Raw genomic sequence first — 21,231 nt, 5'->3', positions numbered from 1 at the left:
CATGGCAGCACTCGGAACAGGAAGAAATACATTAACTGGAATCTGATCGTTTTAAAAGGTTACAGCTGCCCAAATATAATTTAATTTCATACTTGCCCTTTGAGGGTTTGGTGTATATTTTCATTTTATGACTGCAAATGATAAAGCTCTTAAGATTCCAGGCAATAAAAARGAAAAGGGGGGAGAAAGTATTTTAAGGGTTAGAAGTCTATTCAGTTCATAGTCAATGAGGAAAGTGACAAATCAGCTTTTTAAAAAAATCTAACATTTCCTCAGTTTTTAGTAGTCATTTCTTTCCACACTTGATGGAACAATACCTTTTAGTGAAATCAAACCTGTAATGCCACCCAGTGTGATATGAAAGRAACATTTGAAGTGCAAGCAGCTATCTATCCTACATCCCTTAAGGACTTGCTTTGGAGGGACAATTAAGGGGAAGTGAAATTAAGTAATCTGAATGAACTGATGAAAAAAAAAAATCAGATTTGAGAAATGCTTAAATCTAACCAGAATACTTCAAGTTTTAGCTGTGTAGGCCATGGCTCCTTCTAGAATCTCTTCTTTTCTAACTTTTTCAGTCAGGTCACGTACACAGGTTCTATCTCCCCATGCCCACACAGCAGGATAAAAATCAGGGTCCTCAACACTGTTTTGGGGCAGAGTTGAGTTTGTTTGGAGTCCTACACCTGTGTAACAACAAAACTTTAAGGAACAAGTATGCACAATACGACATCCTAGTACACAGCACGATATGCTGGGAAATCAATGACACTCCTTCTCTCTTTTTCCTTGCTTAAAGTGAAAGCAAGCACTGAAACACAAACTACCACACAGACGTGAGTTTGGTCAGCTTGGACTAGAGGTAGGAAATGCTGAGTCTTTGTATCTTTCACTGTAACCAGTGAAACCTGAGTTACCAAATGAACACTACCTCACCATCAACCAGTCTGATTTCATTTTGAYGACTGCTTCCTTTCTGCACAACAAAACATGGAAAAAATAAAGCAGCTGTGGAAAGGAGGAAGGATTAAGTGCGAATGTTGCATATCCCATTTTCAAAGCCACCATAAGAAATGAATTATTGCTGGCCTCCCAAATCCTTTCAGGGCTCTTTAGAAATCTTTCCCAAACACACATTGATACACACTGTCTGAATTACCCTCACCATCAGTATTTCAGACCAGCAAGAAGCAAGGCTGCCATGATAATGGAATCAGTAGGGATGGAAGCCCTAAAAGAAACTGAGTTCCTGGCACAGTGAGTTAAATCTAATGCCTGAGGGAGAGGATTCTGCCCCTCTGCCCTGCTCAGGTGAGACCCCACCTGCAGTGCTGCCTCCAGCCCTGGCGTCTCAGCACATGAAGAACATGAACGTGATGGAGTGAGTCCAGAGGAGGCCACAAAGTTCATTGTGGGAATTAAACATCTCTCCTACAAAGGAGAGAATGGCTGAGAGAATTGGGATTGTTAAGCCTGGATAAGAGAAGGCTTTAGGCCACCTAAAGGTGGCCTTCCAGTACCTGAAGGGGAGCCTACAGGAAAAATGAAGGTGCATGCAGCTTCAAGACAAGGGGCAATGGCTTCAAACTGACAGAGAGCAGATTGAGATAAGATATCAGGAAGAAATTTTCCAGTGGGCAGGCCCTGGCACAGGTTTCCCAGAGAAGCTGTGGCTGCCCCATCCCTGGCAGTGCCCAAGGCCAGGGTGGATGGGGCTCTGAGCAACCTGGGATAGTGGAAGGTTTCCCTGCCCAGAGCAGGGGGTTGGGAGAAGGTGATGCCCAAGGTCACACCCAACACAGGCCATTCTGTGATTCTGTGATTCTATGAAACACAGACTGTCAACACCAATATGCACCGAGTTTGTAAAGAAAATATTGGAATATTGAACAAATGCTAATGCAGAACTACTGTGGAGAGAAAGTAAGTGATTTTTAAGAACAGGTTAACCTACTGTAAAATGCAGCACACCTATTAGTGTTTCTAATGTGAATTTTCTAATTTCAKAAGTTCAGAGTTTAATGGTAAAAGCCACATCAGAGATAAACTAGGACTTCAGCCATGTTCTTGTGCCAAAATCAGCTAGGCCAGTTTGGTTCCCTTAACAAAATGAATAGGCTGCTGTATTCTATGGTAATGGCCCAAAACAMTTTATTAACACTATTACAATTTTGTTTCATGATAGTTTTTGTGTATTAATGGTGAACACACTGTTGTAATTTATAAAGAGTGTTTTGAGCCATGGAAGGGAAAAGAATAAGAAAAGGATTTGTTGCCAGATGCAATTCCACACTCCAGCACAGAGAGAGGAGTAACCTGCAGAGCAGACACTTCACCTTCAGAAGGGCAGAGAGCCACTGTGGTGCTGCTGCCCAGGTGTGCTGAGGGACAGCCATCCTTCCCCAGCCCTGCACCTGCACCTGCAGGGTCACACACAGGAATGAGGCTTTTCTGAATCCCTGAGCACATCAGGCAGGGGCACAGACACCACCCCTTGTGGCACCCCACATCTCTGAGGGATTAACCTCATCCCCTTGAGCACGAACTGGCCCTGCTGGGAGAAATAGATCCCGTGCCTTGAGTAAGGAACTGGAAAAAGACACTCCACAGCAGTCCCCAAAGACAATTTGACTCCCTCAATATGCCACAAACAGATTGCCCCTGTCAGTGGCCGCTGGTGCAGGATGTGGCACAGCTGTGGTTGCTAAAGCAGAGTACAGCTTCCAATACATCACGAAGCCTCCGCTGTAATGCAGATTTTAAATAGAGAGAGCAATCACTCTAAACAGCAAGACGCAGAGGTGCCGATCTAGGTTGAAAACGCTTTTAAAAATCCCACTTTCTACTACCATGAGAGCATTTCAAACTTTCTTACAGCTTTCCTGTTGTATTGATAATCACAAGATACTGATTTCTAAGCTTCCCTCAGCTTAAAAACACACACCTTTTWAAAACCACTATTCTTTCTTGCATACATGCCTTTTCTTTTGCTTTTTAGTTTGATTTGTATGTTTGCCCATTAAGGAAAGACAACTCACACAGTAGCTTTCTGACAGCCCTGCTCTCTGTAATTCCAGAGTTTATCAGCTCCCAAGACAGATGACTTAACAAATTTGCAGCATATTTCCAGTTGGATAACTCATCTGTGATGTGACCAGTTTCTAGGGCTAGCAGTTAGGAATGTAAACCCAGTGGTACACAGCACTTTTCTCCTCAGTTATCCAATGAATGGAACAGAAACAGACCACTGGTAAAAAGGCAAACAAGGCCAAGTGAAAGGGTTACTCAGAAGCTAGTACTGGAATTAGAGCAGAGCTCATGCAGGTGTYAAAATTTAAAAACTAGTCTTAAGGACCACTAAGACCTACAGATACTGTTGCCTTCAAATTTTCTTGTTTAGATTGGTCTTACAAAATCCGGTAGAGCTGAAAGCATTAAGAACCTCTGAAAAGARAAAAGGAATTTGAGGAAACTGAGCCTAAGTATTAGGGAAAAAAACTGCACTCTGACTTAACTTCAGAAAAAAGCCTAGGTTATTTAGGCACAACAGAATAATTAAGTTTAAAACTCTGAAAGCTACATCTCCAGATTCTATTGTATCTTCTGTTGAGTAAAGTTCAATTGATGACTTTGGAGGGAAAAAYGGAACAAGCATTCTGACCTCAATGGTGTGTTTTCTAATGCTTTGATCTACAGTCTACAGTAATTAGGTATTTCACAGTTTCAAACTGTGCCTAATATTAGCCTCTATTCATTAAAGGTGATCAAATATCCTGGCTGGTAACAGTCAAGCCTGGCAAGGAATCAGACTTAATAAAAGAGAGGGTAAGAGTTCAGAAACTTCTAAAGGCTTGCACTCTTCTTGCCATATCCAATTTATATCCCAGATCAGTGATGCACCCCTCATGTAYGTATTTACTATTCTGTTTGTTTACTTCTGTCCCATTCTGCCTTGTCAGCTGGAAATGGCCCATACTCTGGAGAAAAAAAAAAGAATGGTCATCAACTAGACCATAGTAAGAAGTAAGACATAAATTTAAATTCTTACACATCCATATATTAAACCAATTTGCACCTAACAAGAAAACCATGTCATCTGATCTAAGCACAACAGAGAGAGCAAGATTTCAAGAGTGAATTTCTGATGCTATGTTTTAGGATGAAAAAAAAATTAGTAATTTCATCAGTGGACCTAAAGAAGGAAGGATCTATCAGTAAGTAATCAGCTCGTGTAAGTCAGTGCTTCTCCCTGCTGCTGTTATCTGTAACATTGTTCCACAAGCACTGGAGCGTGTGCCCAACACTGATTTGCAGCTTCCCTGTGTGTTTGCCTGTCATGATGTTCTGCTGGGGCACTGTAAATACACACCATTGGCAGAGCTCAGCATGAAGACAATGAACACCAGAAATATTCAGAAAAATTTCCTAGTCTGACTGCAGCTTTGTGTTTTGCAGGAGGCCCATAACCCCCCAGTTTGTGGTTTCAGAGCGAGTCCCCCCGCAGCCAGCCAAGCTCCACTCAGTGTGGTGTCCCCTCCTCTCCCCCCGCCGGACAGTTTGCTCAGGATTATACAATCTGATTTGCATGATTATATAATCTTCTTTTCAGCAACATCCCTCTGAAAAGAGCAAACAACATAATAGGAAAACCAGTAGCGTAAGCCAACTCTTTCAAAACCCAGTGTCTGGAATGCACAAAGGGCACAAAGTAGGGGGAAAAAAAAGTTTTTTTGGTTCTGTTACCAGATTTTTCATACAGACCTTTCCAGGGAGCATTAATTCCCTTTGAACGTAAGCCATGAAACAACAAACATCTCATAGGTCTGCACTGTTGCTAATATAGGGAGGGAAGCATCTCAAGGTGTATGCATGGGTTGTTATTTACTTATTTTTCAACAGAAGTTCCTTTGGGGCAATGTAAGAATTCTCTGATGGTTTTTCCCCACCCCAGCTTAAAAGGCAGGCAGGCAGGTGCTGCCACTGCTGCTATTTTGACACTGGTTTTGTCTTGCAGCTGGCTGAACTCACAGCTTCGACACCACCATTCCAATGATCCGAAGCCTCAGTTCTATCGCACAGAAGTATAAACAAAGTTCTAAMTGATATCTATGCCTCCACTCCTTGTCTCTTCTTTCAAACACTTCAGACTTTGTCCTASACAGGACGTTGTGTAAGTGAAGACTGTCATAGTCCAATCTGCAAACAGGCTCTTCTGCTGGCTGCTAAAACTACTTATGATGTCATTTACTTCAGCAATATTCATCTAAAATTAATGCCTTATAAATAATCAAGGAGTAATCTGCTTCCGTCTGTCAGGCTAACCCCAAAAAGAAAGAAGTGTAACATTTTTGCAAGAGAAAAGAAATTAAGGATGACCTGACSTCACAAGCACGCCTGCCAGACAGTTACACACTCTTCCCTGCATGACCTATTTTTCCCTGCTCACACCACAGAGATGTTTCAAACAAATGGCCAGTAATTTAGGCTGCTTGAAACACAGAGGGTTGCCACCCAAACAAGACAGTTGGGCATCTTAATGGCTTTGTCAGGTTTCCAAAAGTTTTTAGTGACTTGTTATCTCTTCTCAAGTTGAAACAGAGCTCTATTTAACTAGTCCATGAAGGTCAATGTTACATGTCTCACTTTTCCAGAAATTAGGATACTGGGTATGGATCACSGCCTAACATTTTGTTGCATATTACAGTGTGTGAATGGCCTGTATGAAAAGCATACTTTAACTAAACTGSTGTTTAGTAAAAACACAAAGTGTATTAGGGAATAAATTACAGCTAAAAATCTGTTTATACCTTAAGTGTTCCTATAGCATTAAGTTCCAATGCTGCAATACTTCCAACCTACTTTTGGAAGCTGCTCAAAACTACTGCCTAATAAATTCCCATGAGATTCAGAGAACATCTGTTCTATTACTAGAATCAGATTCTGGACCAGTTATCAAGATCCCTATCAGCTGCAATATGAACTACTGAACACCTGTAGGTTTTCATCTTTTCCATTTGGGAACTCCACAACCTTCTTAGCAAAGATCAATGTATCATGATAGAATGGTCTACCTAAAACAGGCTGACTTCCCTGAGACACCTTTTAGATCCATTAAATGTATTAATGGTCCCCTAGAAGAAAATCACTGAATTATATATACGATGATCAGATATATATGGTCACTACAAGAAAAAGGCACAGAAATTGTCATCTTGTGCTAATTCACTAGAACAGAAGCRAAATTTTGTGGCAGAGGATGACAAAGCAAAATGGAAACAACACAAGCAATGAGGTGAGAGAAAAATAAGGTWAATGTGTGCATTTGGAAGATGAGCAAAAGATTTGCTGTCCTCAAGCTGGAGCTTACATGTAAAGAGACAACAATAAGAAGGTAAAGGCTGGTAAATAGGAAATAACATGGAAAAGAGATGCTGGTTCCATTGTCCAAATGTCAAACACCTTCTGGGAACCAGGAGGGTGGGGGTGGAGGAGTAATAGCTGTATAAGCATCTTGAAACAGGCTCTTCTTAAAAGGAATCTCTTGAAAAGTGCTGGGCTCTGACTCTGGCCCATATGGGCTCAGGAAAGTCGGAGGGAATGCTGGCTGCACTTTTTCCASGCTATTTGCATATGTTCCTTAGTATGCAGAATGTCTCTGTATGTAATTGAATTGTTGTTTTTGCCTCTATTAATACATATGCAAATGAGGCACTCCTGCAGCTGTGCTGTATTAATCATATGTGTGCTTCTGTCTGTCGGCCCCGCAGGCTCAGGGTCGGAGGGAGGGGGAAGAGGGAATTCAGTCTCTTTAACCTACAAGAAAACTCACTCATGCAGACCGAGGTCTGCTAGCAAACAGCAGGCCTGAGTTGCAACTGGAAGGCAGACAGGCTGGTCATTTTTCAGTCTTTTTTCATTTTTCATAGATATGGATGGAACCTGAAAGTTATCCTGAAAGAACTGTTAATCTAGATAAAATAAATATGCTGCCACTGCTAATTCTTTCACCTGGAGGGGAAGGGAGTTCTAATCTGACAACTTGCAGAATAGCCATGATATTGTTTCACCATGTGTATTTACTGCCTGTAAATGTCCACCGTGCATGTGCTCAAATACTCACAGAGCTCAATAAAACACAAAGCATTTCTAGTCGTCTGCTGTAATCACTGTCTTTCCTAAATTGATTGAATTCAGATTAAGTGATGTGATCAAGCTTTTCATTCAAATCTATTTTGATAGAATATATTGAGTTTACCTGCAATATAGTGTAGGAGTAAATCAAAGGCAAGAATGGGCTATTTAAATGCCAACTACAAAGCACATTTACCCACCACAAACAAGATTTATTTGAGCTGTGTTCTGTGGTTCATGCTTTTACACAATCTACCACTATCTCTAGTTCTCAGCAGGTATCCAGAAAGTGAGGACTAGTTGCATCCTAGTGTTGCAAGACTTGCTTTTGAGTTGACGGAGAGGAACTTTTTCCATTTAAAAATGTAGGGATTGCTCAGAGATGCTCTTGGCAATCAATAGGGTCTCACCCCACACCTAACTTATACAGTTTAATGAGTATCTTACAATCATCAATCACTAAGACTTCATTAAAAAAAAATAAGAAAACCTTGGAAAGGTAAATTTTTTCAAAGACAACTTACCCTACAACAACACAGAGATCTTCACTCTGGTTAGATGGTCGTAGCTTCTTTCACATGAAGAGTTCTGGGCCCCACATTTTTAGCTGAAGGACCTTGGTCTTCACTGCTCTCTTTTGAAATAACCATCTTGGCTACCCATCTGCAGCACAGATCTAGTGGCCAACACATTCACTTACAAAGCCAGACAGAAGCAGTGGACAGAAGTAGGGAGTATAGAATCTGAATAATGCAACAATTTCAAAAAACTATATAAAAGGGCATGCAACAAAAAATGTTGTTTTATTACTCCTCTTATTACTATCATTTGTGATGGCCATCAGAAGCAGCACAGCCATGCACAGAGCTAATGGCAGATGGACAACTGCCATYTTTTGGTTATGCTAATGAGAAATGTCACTCTTCATGTACTTAGGTTTTTTTTCCCAGATGTGTGTGCTCGCAGTGAAAAACTAATTCTACTTATTTTTATGCTTAAGTGGACTGCATGAGTGTTATAATATTGTAATTAAACTGTCCACTAATGATTCTTTCCCTACAAATGAAGTCAGAGTCCAATTAATGAGAACAGGTAAAGCAAAAAAACAATCAGGGAAAGGATACTGACTCTCATTGTTGAAAAGCCAGGTTAGATGGTAATTAAAGGAAGACACTGCCCAGCAAATAGAAGAAATAACCTTGCATTGCTAAGAAAAAGTTTACTTTCTTGTACATGAASAACTGGTTGCAGTAATATCCCAAAGAGATCATGAATGCAGAATGCAGAACAAATGAATAATAGATAAAGTATTGCCATCTCTTGGCTACATTCTGTAGAGACAATAATGGGGCATCAGACTTGCCTTCATCAGAAATAATTCATATGTCTTTGCAGCTCTGGCAACTTGACTTCCCAAAACAAGGAAAGAATGAAGTTTTCAGTGTCAAGATGCCTCACTACAGTGTTTGAACAGCTTTTTCAGAGTCTTCTTTCTCAGATTTGAGGTACTGTCACACTGGAAGTTCAACTGCTTAGTCTGGCAAAACGGATTATATCTACAGATTATAGCAAGAAATCAGAAAGAAATATGAAAAAACCCAGTGCGTGAGAACTAATGCATGACAATATAGTAACATCTCTTTAAGAGGAAGAAGTTCTGTTCTCAGCAACATTTCAAATGAAACTTAAGGAGATACTTCAGAGAARTAGCCTGAACTGGCAAGCTAAAAGATGTAGCTCATCCCTGCAATGGTACAGAAGCCAAAAGGAAGTGGGTATGTAAAAAAAAAAAAAAAGAAAAAAAAGTAATACTTGTATGACCATTGGAACACTCTGACTCCTGATCAGTCACTGTATACAAGAGCTCTGTCCTTTCCATTTCCTTCATGTAAAACAAACATGGATGGTACAGATTATTATGGATCCTTAAGATASCTGGAAGCAAGGTTTTCCAAGGCAAAATTTGTACCGAGTCAGACACTGAGCAGGGTCAACTACTTTGAAAAGCCCTCAAACTCCAAATGGGTTTAATTTTCTCAAAAGCTAATCTCTTACACCAGTGCCTGCTTGTGGCCCAAATACTTCCAAAACAGTGGTCCAGTTGTTTTTTTTTAATTCAATTTAAATGGAATTAAATGTCCTTGGTGACCATCCTACCACACAAACAAGAGAATAGCTCTGTAGTAAGAAAATATTAATTAAACCAAGTATTTTATATAGGAAGTGGAGACTAAAAAACTTGGCCAGACTGTTCAAGGTCTAAATCTGCTCATCATCTTTATACAAACAGAGAACACAGAACTCTCCTAATGACTGGTGTTCAGTTTAGCTGGTAACCCAGCTAAAATGCTTTTACACTGAGACACTGATCGAAGGTTCTCCTGATTAATACAGTGACAGGTTTGGACATCATGTTGAACAGAACCACCAATAATTATGAAGTACTGTTTCACGCTATAGTGAAGAGGAAAGAAAGTTTGAATGCTGGCACCCCAAACTTTTTTGGGTGTTTTTTTTAATCAAGAGCAGATGTTTGCAGGAAGTCTGTATTACATCAGACTGCTATACTGTTTTGACAGGACACAAAATGTCCATACAGTAGGACTACACAGGCAGCTGTCATTATTCATCCAGCATTATCTTTCAATGGAGTTATGGGTATATACAGCATTTGTGTCACTGCCAATTAATCAGTTGCTGTCACTATCTGGTTATCAAACAAGCAATCTGGGAAATCTGAACCATTCCCACTCTCAATGGTACAGATTCTTCTTAGTTTTCACATTGTGTGATCAGTTGCTTTGTTTCCTAATGCTCAGAAAGCACTCACGAAATACTTTTTATCAGCAAAGAAACTTTCAGATACAATTTTATAAAGAAYTTGCTCAGACATATGGAAACATCTGTTTTATGCTTAGCTATGGCCAAGATGACTGGTACTAGAATAATCCCTTCAGTTTAGTTTGTGAAAACTTGTTACACCCTACCTATGCTTACAGCTTTGAGTCTTGATCTTCAAGATGGAGGAACTTAATTCCCTCATCTGCTRAATATATAGGAAAACATCATGTTCGTATAAGGCATACAGCAGTACTTTTGAGTCATTAGCCTTATTCAGTAAAACACAGTGACAATTTACGTTCAGGTTTTTTCTCCTTCATTTGAAATAAAATCACCATCCTGCACCACTCCTGAAGAACAAGACCAGATTATATTTATGAGGGGAAAAAAAACTAACATAAACTCACATGCTTACCTAGAGGGATTTTACTGCATTAATGTTCAGGACTGAGTCTTCTCCTTCTTTTCCCCTCCAAATGGAATTTTTGTCATTAAATGTGGGAATGAGTGCATACACAGGGCTGATGGATAGCCCTTTATCAGAGGGCAGGTTCAAGCTTGCACCGTGCTCATTCCAGCTTCTCCAACACAGCCCCATCCATCCATTCCCTTTGCAACAACCAACAATGTAAGTTTTAGCTTCCATTCCCRTTGAGTCATCAGTCTCTCTGTGGATACTGGAAATCAAGGCAATCCTGCATGGCTAATTGTGGCAGATATCAAATGACAGAATCTGTATACCCCAGTGGGGACTCAAAGCAGGGAGAGAAATGAAGGGCTTCAGATTACAAAGCTGTCACTGGGAACCAACAGGGGATTTCAAAATGAGATATTGCATTTTYACTGACAAAGAGTTTCTTTGCCACAGAAAAACAATCAGGTGTTAGCTCTTCTTCTATAAATACAGTGTGYATTTCATTCACAAAAACAAAAATTCAATTTTGACAACCAGGGATAAAAAAAGTACTTCCTGTTGATCTCACAGTAYACTACTAAAGCCATGACCTGACTTAAAATTCTCTAATGAAATAACAAAGACGTGTTTATTGCTACACAAACAAACAAGAAAAATTCCTTGGCTTTGTCTTCACTGAGATAACACTGTGTATYGAATTCTACTGGGAGCAACAAACTGAGCATTGTGTCAGGTCCTTTGATCTCCCCCGCTTTAAGTACACAAAGTCTGAAAGATGACTGATAGGGAGGATAGAGAAAGAAGAAAACAAGGAACATTCCACTTTTCTGACCTTTTACTGTCTGATGACCAGATGACAGAGGGTGTGCAGGGAACACTAGAGTTTTATGTATTGCAGGGGAATGTCTGAAGTAAGAAGAGATTCTCCTTGAAAGAGACTGTGAAACCATTTAAAGGTGGGTTTGGACCAGAAACAACATGAAATGTTTCTTTATGACTCAACAAAGTCATCACTGAGCTAAACTGGATTTGAACAGAGTTTRGAAGGCACAGTCTTTCTAGTCTAGCAGCTAAGTTCAGCTCCATTCATGTTAGCATAGGTGAGCATCCATTCTGAGTCCTGCATGATAAAACCTTTCCCGAAGCAAATGTAGCCTGACTCTTCCAAATGGCACCAGAAGTTAAGGGGCATGTCCAATTTATATCAGATAGGTTGCACTGATAGCTAAAAATCACTKTTAAGATGTGAAGGAAAATCAGCTTAAATTTATTTCTAGCATATCCATGCCCTTAGAGATCAGATTTGCAAGATTTAAGAGAGTCTACTGAGTTAGTAATTTGAACCTCTCTCACTGACTGGCTGCCAAACTCTCCCTCTAATTCCAGACATGTAGCAAAACAAAATAGGTGAATTTGGTCAATATTTTCAATTTAATGTTCTCCTTTGCACAGAAACAAGACGCCTTTGAGGTTCTCAAATTTTTCATAGTCTAAACTCATCCTAAGATATTTATGACTGCAGACACTTTTGCACAAAGCCCACCTTTTAACAGGAAAACCGTCATTGTGATAAAGCCTATTTTAATCAGAATACTTCAGCCCACAACATGCATAGATACAGCCCAAAGCTGGTCCTGAAATGAAAGTAAACCATCCTACCATCRTACTGGAGCACTGAGGCATTATTTTAAGACTAGCTTGAATGACTGCAAAAACAAGAATTAGAATCAGACTTTTGTTTTCTCATTGCTAGGTAGCTCCATGTTTGATTTTCCTTTTTCCCTTCCTCTTTCTTCCATATGTCTGTTCGTGTGTGTTTGACTGTTATAAGCACCTTATCAATACTGACGTTAGTCCTCAAAATTCATTTCAGAGGGATGACTTTTATGGCTCCCGTGATTCTTAAGCCGCCTACAGTATTTGTAACTCAGAGAATCAGAAACTAACACACAGACTGCRTTGCTTTTCATACAAAGGCACAATAGGAATGAATGTATTAACCTCTGTGGTGCATGGAATGTGTCAGCTTACACACTGGCAGCTATTTCTGTGAAACTCAGCTAACTTCCGCTGGCTGTGTTAAAATAAATTTTTTTTAAAAAAATCTTCCCCAGAACTGTGTCCCACACTCTCGTATGCTGGCCAAACAACTGAAATATCTGAGGTCTACTTCATACTGTTAYGGGCCAAACTGAGCTGGAGAATGCATCTCACACATCCTGGTTATAAATGCTGAGCCTTTCCAAGCAGGTATAAAGCTCTGCTGTTCCATGTGACTTGGCAAATAATAATGAGCAGGGAGAAGCATTTGCAAAGGAGAGCTTGGGGTTTTTTTTTGTTTCTAGAAAAGAGTGGCAATCCAGACTTTGCAGAATGTTAGAGATGATTTGGATCTCGATTTCCTCTCAGTCCCAAATATCACTTGTCTTCATCCTACCAGCCAAGCATGTACAAGGGTAGCAAAATTCACACTGTGGCAATGGACATCACATTTGCTTAATTCCAATGACTTGACAAGAGTTGTGGGGCTGATCAGGAATATCCAAAGACTTGCCATCATTAAGACCCATGGACATCCTAATGCTTCCAAAAGTCAGAATACTGACAGTCTGAATCAGATACAACTGGCTACCAGGTCAGCTCTTTAATGTAGCTGAAAAAAATCCCAAACCCTTTAGTGTCTTTCYACCTGTTTTCTAATTGTCAATGTTAAATTAGGATAATCACCAATTATCTACAATACAGCAGTGCCTAAAATGCTCTGGGTACCATAAAACACAGTAGGAGGAGCCAGTCATTGCTCTGAAGAGCTTATGGCCTAAAAGGACGTAATCAYGTTAACGACTTTTAAGCAGTTTAAAAGTGCTTGTCAGGACAGAGCTTTTCTGCCTGGCAATCCATTTCCTTTTGGTATTTTACAGCCTGCATGAGAACAATCTAATGGAAAAGTGTCCTGGTTTCAGCTGGGATAGCAYTGGTTTTCTCAGTAGCTGGTACACTGCTGTGTTTTGGATTTAGGATGGGRATAACCTTTGATAACACACTGATGTTTTGCTGTTGCTAAGTAGTCCTTACCCTAAATCAAGGATTTCTCAAGTTTCCCATGCCGTGCCTGTGAGAAGCTGCACAAAACTATGGGAGGCAGCAAGGCTGGGACAATTGACCTGAACTGGTCATRTTCAAAGGAATATTCCATACCAGAGAACATCATGTTCAGTTCATAAACTGGGGAGAGTTGTTCAGGAGTGATTAATCACTGCTTGGGGACAGGCTGGGCATTGGTCAGCATGCAGAGAGCAATTGTTTTCGTTAGGTTTTATTCTTCTCTGTTTTTCATTACAATTGTATTATTATTATTATTATTATTATTATTATTATTATTATTATTATTATTATTATTATTATTATTATTACTGTATTTTATTTTATATCAATTATGAAACTGTACTCATCTCAACCCATGGGTTTTACCTTGTTTTTCCCGATTCTCTTCCCCATCCCACATTAGGGGGGTGAGTGAGTGGCCATGTAGCACTGAGCTGCTGCCTGAGGTTAAACCACGACAATGAGAAAAGCAAACATACTGCTATGAGGAAATTTAAAGGAAAAACCTAAAAGTAAACTGACAACAGAGACACAAAAATGTAACAAAAACTTCTAGCAAGGTAAAAGGAAAATGTGTTATCRTTTGACAACTCTTCTGCTTCAGATGCAAATTTAACGCGAAGAGAACAGCACCAAAGTCCCTGTTAACCGCATTGTGTTCCAATGGAAGAGAAAACTGGTTTTCATATTTACTTAACCTTCACCTCCTGTGCATTGTGCCGGGACTTACCTGCAGTTGGAGTGGGCCTAAGCCCGGTGTTGCTGCGGCAGCAGCTGCCATGGTAGTTGGGATCAGCTGAACGGGGTAGGGGTCACCTAAGTAAGAGAATAATAGAGGCGTCAGCACCTTTTATCTACTCTCCACCTGCAAATTAAAGTCCTGCATTCACTCTTTCCAAAAGCCTTCTTTTGTGTGCCTTGTTGAGGCCTAATGAAAAGCTCTATTGTGCAGCCTTTTACTAACACTCTTTTCACAATTCTGGCTGAGAGAGGAATGTGAATAAAAGGCACAAGCAATTAAGGCGGAAACCTCATCCTTTTTCATGATGTATTTAGGGAAATGGAAAAAAAAAGTGCGCATTGATCAGAAGGCTGCACTTCAAAAAAAAGGAAAGAAAGAAGATGGGGGTGGAGGAGAAGAAAAGGAAAACAGTACAACCTTGATAAGATCACAGCATTAGAAGGGAACAAATTTACAAGCTTGTCCAGAATATGAAGTTAACCAAACTCTGCTCACTGTTAGTAAACTGAGCCTCACACAGAGTAGAAATGGTACTCAATTGACTACTCTGTTTTCTTTTAGGTGAGAAAAAAAAATCTCACTTTAGTGGCAGGGTTTGATCCTACAACAGGAAAAAGCACATGAAGTTAAGGAAATCAGATACAAGGCTTTGAAATCCCTGCACCAGCTCYATGCCTTGAGATTCAATTTTGCTTCTGAGGGAAAACTACTTCAGTTTTGGTAAGAACTGCATTGTGCTTAATGAGATAAAGGGACCCAGTAAAGGTTTTAAGAAAAAATTGCAGGCATTTATAAAGGAAAATTACCTGAGATGGCAAAAATTGTGATGAAGACTGGTGTGTTTTAATGTTATGGAGTGAACACTTTCGGTCACTCCTAACGTATCTGATTTGTCAAAAAAACTTCAGACTCTTCCATCCACAAATCCATTTAAAAAAGTGGCAAAAATAATAAAAATGTTACACATATTACATTGATCCTCCAAGTGACCAAATGTTTTACTTTCTACTGAAGTAAGGCTCACCAGAGCATTTCTGAATGTTCCCATGCTAGTGGCATGCCTGATTTCTGTCATAAAAACAGCCACTGGAAATTAGACTATGGAAAAGGCAGGACACTAACAGGAAAACCTACCTAAATGTTCCTGTACATTGCATTAGAGAGATGGATTAAAAGTTTTCCCCTTTATTGTGCTTTTTTGAATGAACTGGGTGAAAAAATAAAAAAGACAATTGAGAAGGTAACGCAGRGTGTTCTATACAATCATTCATGGTTATTATTGAATTAAAGTTTAAAATGTTATCAAGCCTYAGTTACAGGAAAAAGAAAACAAAGGGAAAGAATATTATCTAATGTTTTTTAAATGTTAGAAATAAGCTGCGTTGGTGCACTCATGTTCAGGAAAGCAGCTACTGTTTATTTTCCTCTTTTATAACACAACTTTCTTTAGGATCTTTTCATTCAAGGATTTTCATCTCCTCCCATTAAGAATTAAACACTACAACTTATAGTAATGGAGGGCCAGCAGAAACTGGGCTGGCAAAGCATCTTAACAGATACTTAACTTAAACAACTCTCCATGTTTATATTTAAGAACATCTTAAGTAATGCTTTGCTGAAGCCTCACAGTCTTTGAAGGCTGACCAGCCAAGCAATGCAAACCAACACATCCACCCAGGCATCCTCATTCACCAAGGTCTTTGCATCAGCACYAGGCCACAACACTTCTACTTAATTGTTGATGGGCAACAGATTTCCTGACTTGCTTGGGGTTTTTTTATTTATTTTTTTTTTCCCCAGAGAACGCCATTGTTCTTTATTTTCCAATTTTGTTTTGCTTTCTGAGGCACCCACCTTCCTTTTCATATAATGGACTGAATCAAAAATTTCTCTGACTTGAAATTTTAATTTTCTGGAGAGCTATCTTGTGRCCTAAGCGGTGAAGACACAGAGAAAAAAGAAACAGTGGTCACACAGTCAGGGTCAGTGGTATTTGACTGCTTTCACAACACCAGTAGCCCAAAGGCTGATCCCAGCATCATTCCAAAAGTCTCTCTAAAAGAAGACAATCTGACCAGAAAATGGCAATGAAAGAAAATTTTTAATTATTCAATTGCAAAAAAAAAAAAAAAAAAAAAAAAAAAGGGAGTAGTTTTAGACGAGGAAGCTGATTCTTACAGCCCATTAAAATTTCTAGTTTTGAATGATTTGTATTAAAACATACATATTAAAAGATCAGTTTCTACACACTCTCCAATATTTCTCTCCACACGCATGTACCAATCTCAGTCCATCAAGTTAATTCATAAATCCCTCCATTCCCACCAATAGCCCAGGGGAAGAGCCAATATTAAAACACACAGATAACTTTTCAGGTTTTGGGTCACCATCCATGAGGATGCCAAGCATTTGCAGATTGACATCACACAGTGCAGGAACAACCACCAGCCCTCAAAATACCAATAAAGATCTCAGGTCTTATCTGATAAATACACTTTTTTTGCTGTTACTCTAAAAYATACTACATCTTTCTACTATCCTTAAATATATTCCCATATCAGAGTGATTTTTTTGACTAAGCRGTTTTAGCTAATTCTGAAATGTGGGAAATGCATGTCTTAACTATTTCATTACATCTTCAGTAAATATCTTATTTTTAGATATAAGAAGTAGCTACATTTTTTTTCCCAAGCTCTAGGAACATTTCAGGAATGTGAGACGAGACATAGAGTTCTTAGAAACAGGTATTTCCCAAGACATTCACAAGTCTGTACCACTGAAAACACCAACAAAATCTCTAACAACTATATTACATTTCCATTTACAAAATTCACTATTAATCTAATGCATGCAGCAAGGAGCATATTTCAGCTACCATAAGAAACATTTCATGTAGTCCTTTCATGTTCCAAACTGCCTCTTGTTATGTGCGGACTTTACTTCTAAACAAAGCATCAGGGAGAAGTTTTATTGTTGTTTTTCTTTAGTAGGCCATATGGCAAAATCTGGAGCAGATCAAAGGCTGGGATTTTTATGGTGACAACAAGGTAAAAATTATTTCATTAGCTGATGTATTATTGCCTAATATAGAATTATTTTCCAGCTAGTCATGACATCACTTTGAAGAACAGAATTATTCAAAACTGGCTACATAAAGAGAGCACAGAATTCATGCACTGGTGAGGCAGTAGCTAAAGAAGGGAAGAGGGAATGTCACTCTAGGGGAGATGATGGGGAATATTAGAGATGTTGGTGCACGCTGGGGGCAGTGTCAGTGGATCAGGGATAACACAAGGCTGAACCCTCCATTCTGTGCCAATACTCAATTTTTCTACCCTTCTTCTGGTCCATCTTCCATAAACATACTCAGAACCTCTTTCCCGATAATTTATGCACTGTAACTTCTTTCAATTTCAAATCACACCTTCATCCTTGCCCAAAATAATCTTCCAAGATCTTGCTTACAAGAGGATTTTTCATGAAGTACATTCACTTTTAAACCGGTCTTTCTACAAACTCTCCTATGATCCCCCACTGAAAACACTTTTCTGTGAAAGTGAAGTTGTGGTACAGAGCCAAGTGGACATCCTGTCCCAACACACAAAATAACAGCCCTGTGTTTAGGAACTTGATTTTTAACTGACTGGCTACCAAACTCATGGATATGAAATGATTCTGTACTTGTGGAAATACAACAGTGGCTCTCAAACCATTTATATGTTCTGTGAAATCAAAGGAGTTTAATAAATTAAAAAACATTAAGACTTCGTTTTTTAAAAAGAGAAAATAAAGCATAAGACCTAACATTATGTCTGTTGCACCATTCACCAAAACTCCTAAGATGTTTTTTGTGTTCCTTTTTCTGTCACTCATCTCATTTATTCTCCTTCATGGTGTAATCCCCCCTAGTGTCTTGTCTTGTCTCCTGACAGGCTGCAAGCTCTTCAGAGCAGGCACAATTGTCTTACTTGCTGTATAAATCAAGTTACATGCTAATRTTAAATTATAATGTTTTGACAGGATTAAGTTGAACCTGATTATATGAAACAATAGAATACTGATACTTTTTCCCTGAAATKTTCTTCTCTTAAAAAAAAGGATACCAGAAGAGAAGAATTAGGGCGTTTATTTCCCATGATTTTTTTAAACTCATTGTTCTCCTCCTATCTGTCTTTCAGGGACAGCAAATGACAAAAAAGTTTGAGGTCATGGAAGAAAAAAGAAAAGAGTGTAAAGAACATAAAGARTATGAAACAAAACCAAACTCTTAAATTATAATTTCCAAGACCAGTAYGCTAAACTAAATTCCATGGAAAATACCAGAATAAACAGTTTCTTATAGTAGATTCTGTTGAATGAAAAGGAATTTTGCATTTTTGACAAATTCTAGAAAAAGACACAATAATTTYACACTCAATTTATCACTTAAATGYATTTATAATGAATAATCATAGCTGATGGCCAACTGGCAGATAAGGCACTGAATTTCTTYTCCCCACTTATTCATTCTCAACCTMATTTTCCTTTCATTTTCCTCGTGTGATAGTGGAACATGCAGTAAAAGTAATGGGAGGCTGTGAAAGACATGAGCAGTGTTCCCTAACTTGTGCCGCTAGAGATTATGGATTTAAATTAATAACAAAAAGAATATGAAGACTCTAAAAGCTTCCTGAAAGAASTCCAAACTGGTTCCCTGATTTTCTTTGAGGACAGCTCTGGACAGTATTGACGAGAGATAAGTCTGTTTTGTGTTTTAGAGAAACGATGGGTTTGGAGGGATCTAAAAGCAGCCTCCCAATCCTTACAAGGTGATCAACAAGACAGGCCAGGGTTTGCTTGGAGKACAAGAGCCAGTGGACACAACATGAATCCAGAGGATCAGATTTGTCCCACAAGGACAGCCAGATGTTGAAACAAGCTGTCTAAACAGGGTTATGCACTCTCTGTCCTTGGAGCTTTGCAAGCCCCAACTGAAAAAAAAGCCCTGAGTAATCTCATCCTATCTCCTCGATGACCCTCTGTGAAGGAAGAGGTGGGAATACAAGCCTTCTTAGATCCCTTCCAACCAGAATAATCCTATGATTTCCAGGATACACATTTCATTTTTTTTTTTCTATACCTGTTGAATAAATTACAGTTATTCAAAAACTCCAGCTTCCAAAAAAAGCCAAAGTATTTCCACAAAGGTTTGTGCACAGTTGCAAATTTAAAAACCAGGACTTTATTTTGTTACCAGACTATGGGTGATAGTGCAGCAACACCAGACATCTCTCATGGCCTAGAAACCGAGCTGAAACTATCAGCCTGTTTTTACAGGACCCTATTGTTTTGCCTATCTGCTTTGTTTTTATTAGAATTATTGGGAGAAGCCACACAGAGATTGTGGACTGTGGAATTCTTTCACTTAGAAACAGTCCTCAGTGGTGTTATATTTTGCAGCCTTGTTTCCTTCCGCTGCATTCGCAACCTTACAGAACTGACACATTCTCATGGATGCTGAGAGGCGAAGTTGTTACCAAAAATTCCTCCTTCTTGCTGTTTCTATCCACAATGCTATTACTCTTCCCTTATCCTGGGGGGAACATGAGGGTTTAGTCATAKGCTCATTCTTTTCCAAGGCATAAACAGTAGCCCTGGAAGATGACTAGCATCTTTATAAAAGAAGCTACAGTATGTGGTCTTCACAACACATGGTTCCTATTTTTGTCATTCTGATAAAAGCGTAGCAATGTCAATACTTTTTTCTTGTGATTTGGTGATTGTCAGTGACCCGCACGTCAGCTGACACATCTGACACAGTTAAATCAGAAATTAGCACTCAAGTCTATTTAGAAGACACAAACATGGACACTGAGCACAAGTAAAATTATAAGACGATCCACATGATACTCCATTAAACAATGAAACATGTGACTGACTGAAAAAACAGAAACACATCAGCAAATTTACCCAAGGAAGTTTACGGTATTTAACTCCTAAACATTAATTTTATTGTATTATGTGAGGAACCAATTAACTGAGAGCTTAATTTTTATCAGACATCAGAATTATTGTCCAGAATACAGATGAACAGTAAATTCAGCATATTTCAATTTTATTAGGCTTGACTTGTTCATCTCACACATTTTTGCCAACTTTAAGAGGTAATTAGATATTTCATCAATAACTTTTCTGTGCATTATTTTATTTAGAACACTTCCAGCAGCAACAAGCTGATATGTAAGACACATACAATGCACCTATTGTATATTCATATTTCCCCCCCTAATTGGATATGGGTGAAATGGTGATTAAAGTGCTTTCAAAAAACCTCGTGTTGATGACATCTGACTGCAAACACAATAYGATTTGCTGCAACAAATTATCCACAGGGCACAGGAGCAATGGGCAAAGAAAAAAACAACTCTTGCTTCAAAAATTGGGTGTATTTGCATAAAAATAACACAGGTRTCAACAAATAAAAGGCTACCTAGAAGCTTTTCCAAGAATTTGTGATTAACCTAGCAAATGTACTTGGGGTAAATCCCATTTCTGGAAATAGAGACTTGGAAAACTATTGTTTCCTGAGAAAAGAGCAAAACTCTTAAAAATTTCCAAATAATTTCATTTCTTGAACATCGAATTTTAGAAAACACAGTTGTGTTGCTCTTCATCTTCTGCAGAAGAAACTATACAGAATTCACTATCTTCAATGATMCTGAGAAAACCTCAGGATAGGTAAAACACACCACACTGCTTTAGGTGCAAATGAACATTTTCCTTCCTTTTTAACACRATGATCAAATGCTTCAGAAGTGCAGTTCCTTAAATCAACCTTACTTAGCATCACTAACTGGGGAGGACCCATCAAAGTTTGGGCAACTCTGTGCATCTGAGTGGAAAACTCTCAAAAAGTGCTGCAAATGTAGAAGCACGGAAACAATCTGACCTGGTCCATTCTGATACTTAGATTTGCTGAAGAAGCCCCTGAGAACACTGTTCTCATCCTAACTCMTTC

At 39.0% G+C, this 21,231-nt stretch overlaps 1 protein-coding gene across 7 annotated transcripts in view; it reads right to left on the bottom strand.

Moving 5' to 3' along the window:
- SOX5 (SRY-box transcription factor 5) overlaps positions 1–21,231 on the bottom strand; it is a 282,661-nt gene that overhangs the window by 71,358 nt on the left and 190,072 nt on the right. For all 7 annotated transcript variants that reach the window (XM_057369514.1, XM_057369516.1, XM_057369515.1 and 4 more), the window contains exon 8: positions 14,223–14,308. In XM_057369514.1, coding sequence (XP_057225497.1) covers positions 14,223–14,308 — 86 coding nt within the window. The remainder of the gene's footprint in view (positions 1–14,222; positions 14,309–21,231) is intronic.

The sequence above is a fragment of the Malurus melanocephalus genome, unplaced genomic scaffold (assembly GCF_030028575.1).
Source record: "Malurus melanocephalus ecotype Western Australia unplaced genomic scaffold, MMel_1.1 scaffold_112, whole genome shotgun sequence".
Classification (NCBI taxonomy): domain Eukaryota; kingdom Metazoa; phylum Chordata; class Aves; order Passeriformes; family Maluridae; genus Malurus; species Malurus melanocephalus.
The sequence above is the reverse complement of the archived record's forward strand: the minus strand, read 5'-3'. Positions and strand labels throughout refer to the sequence as shown.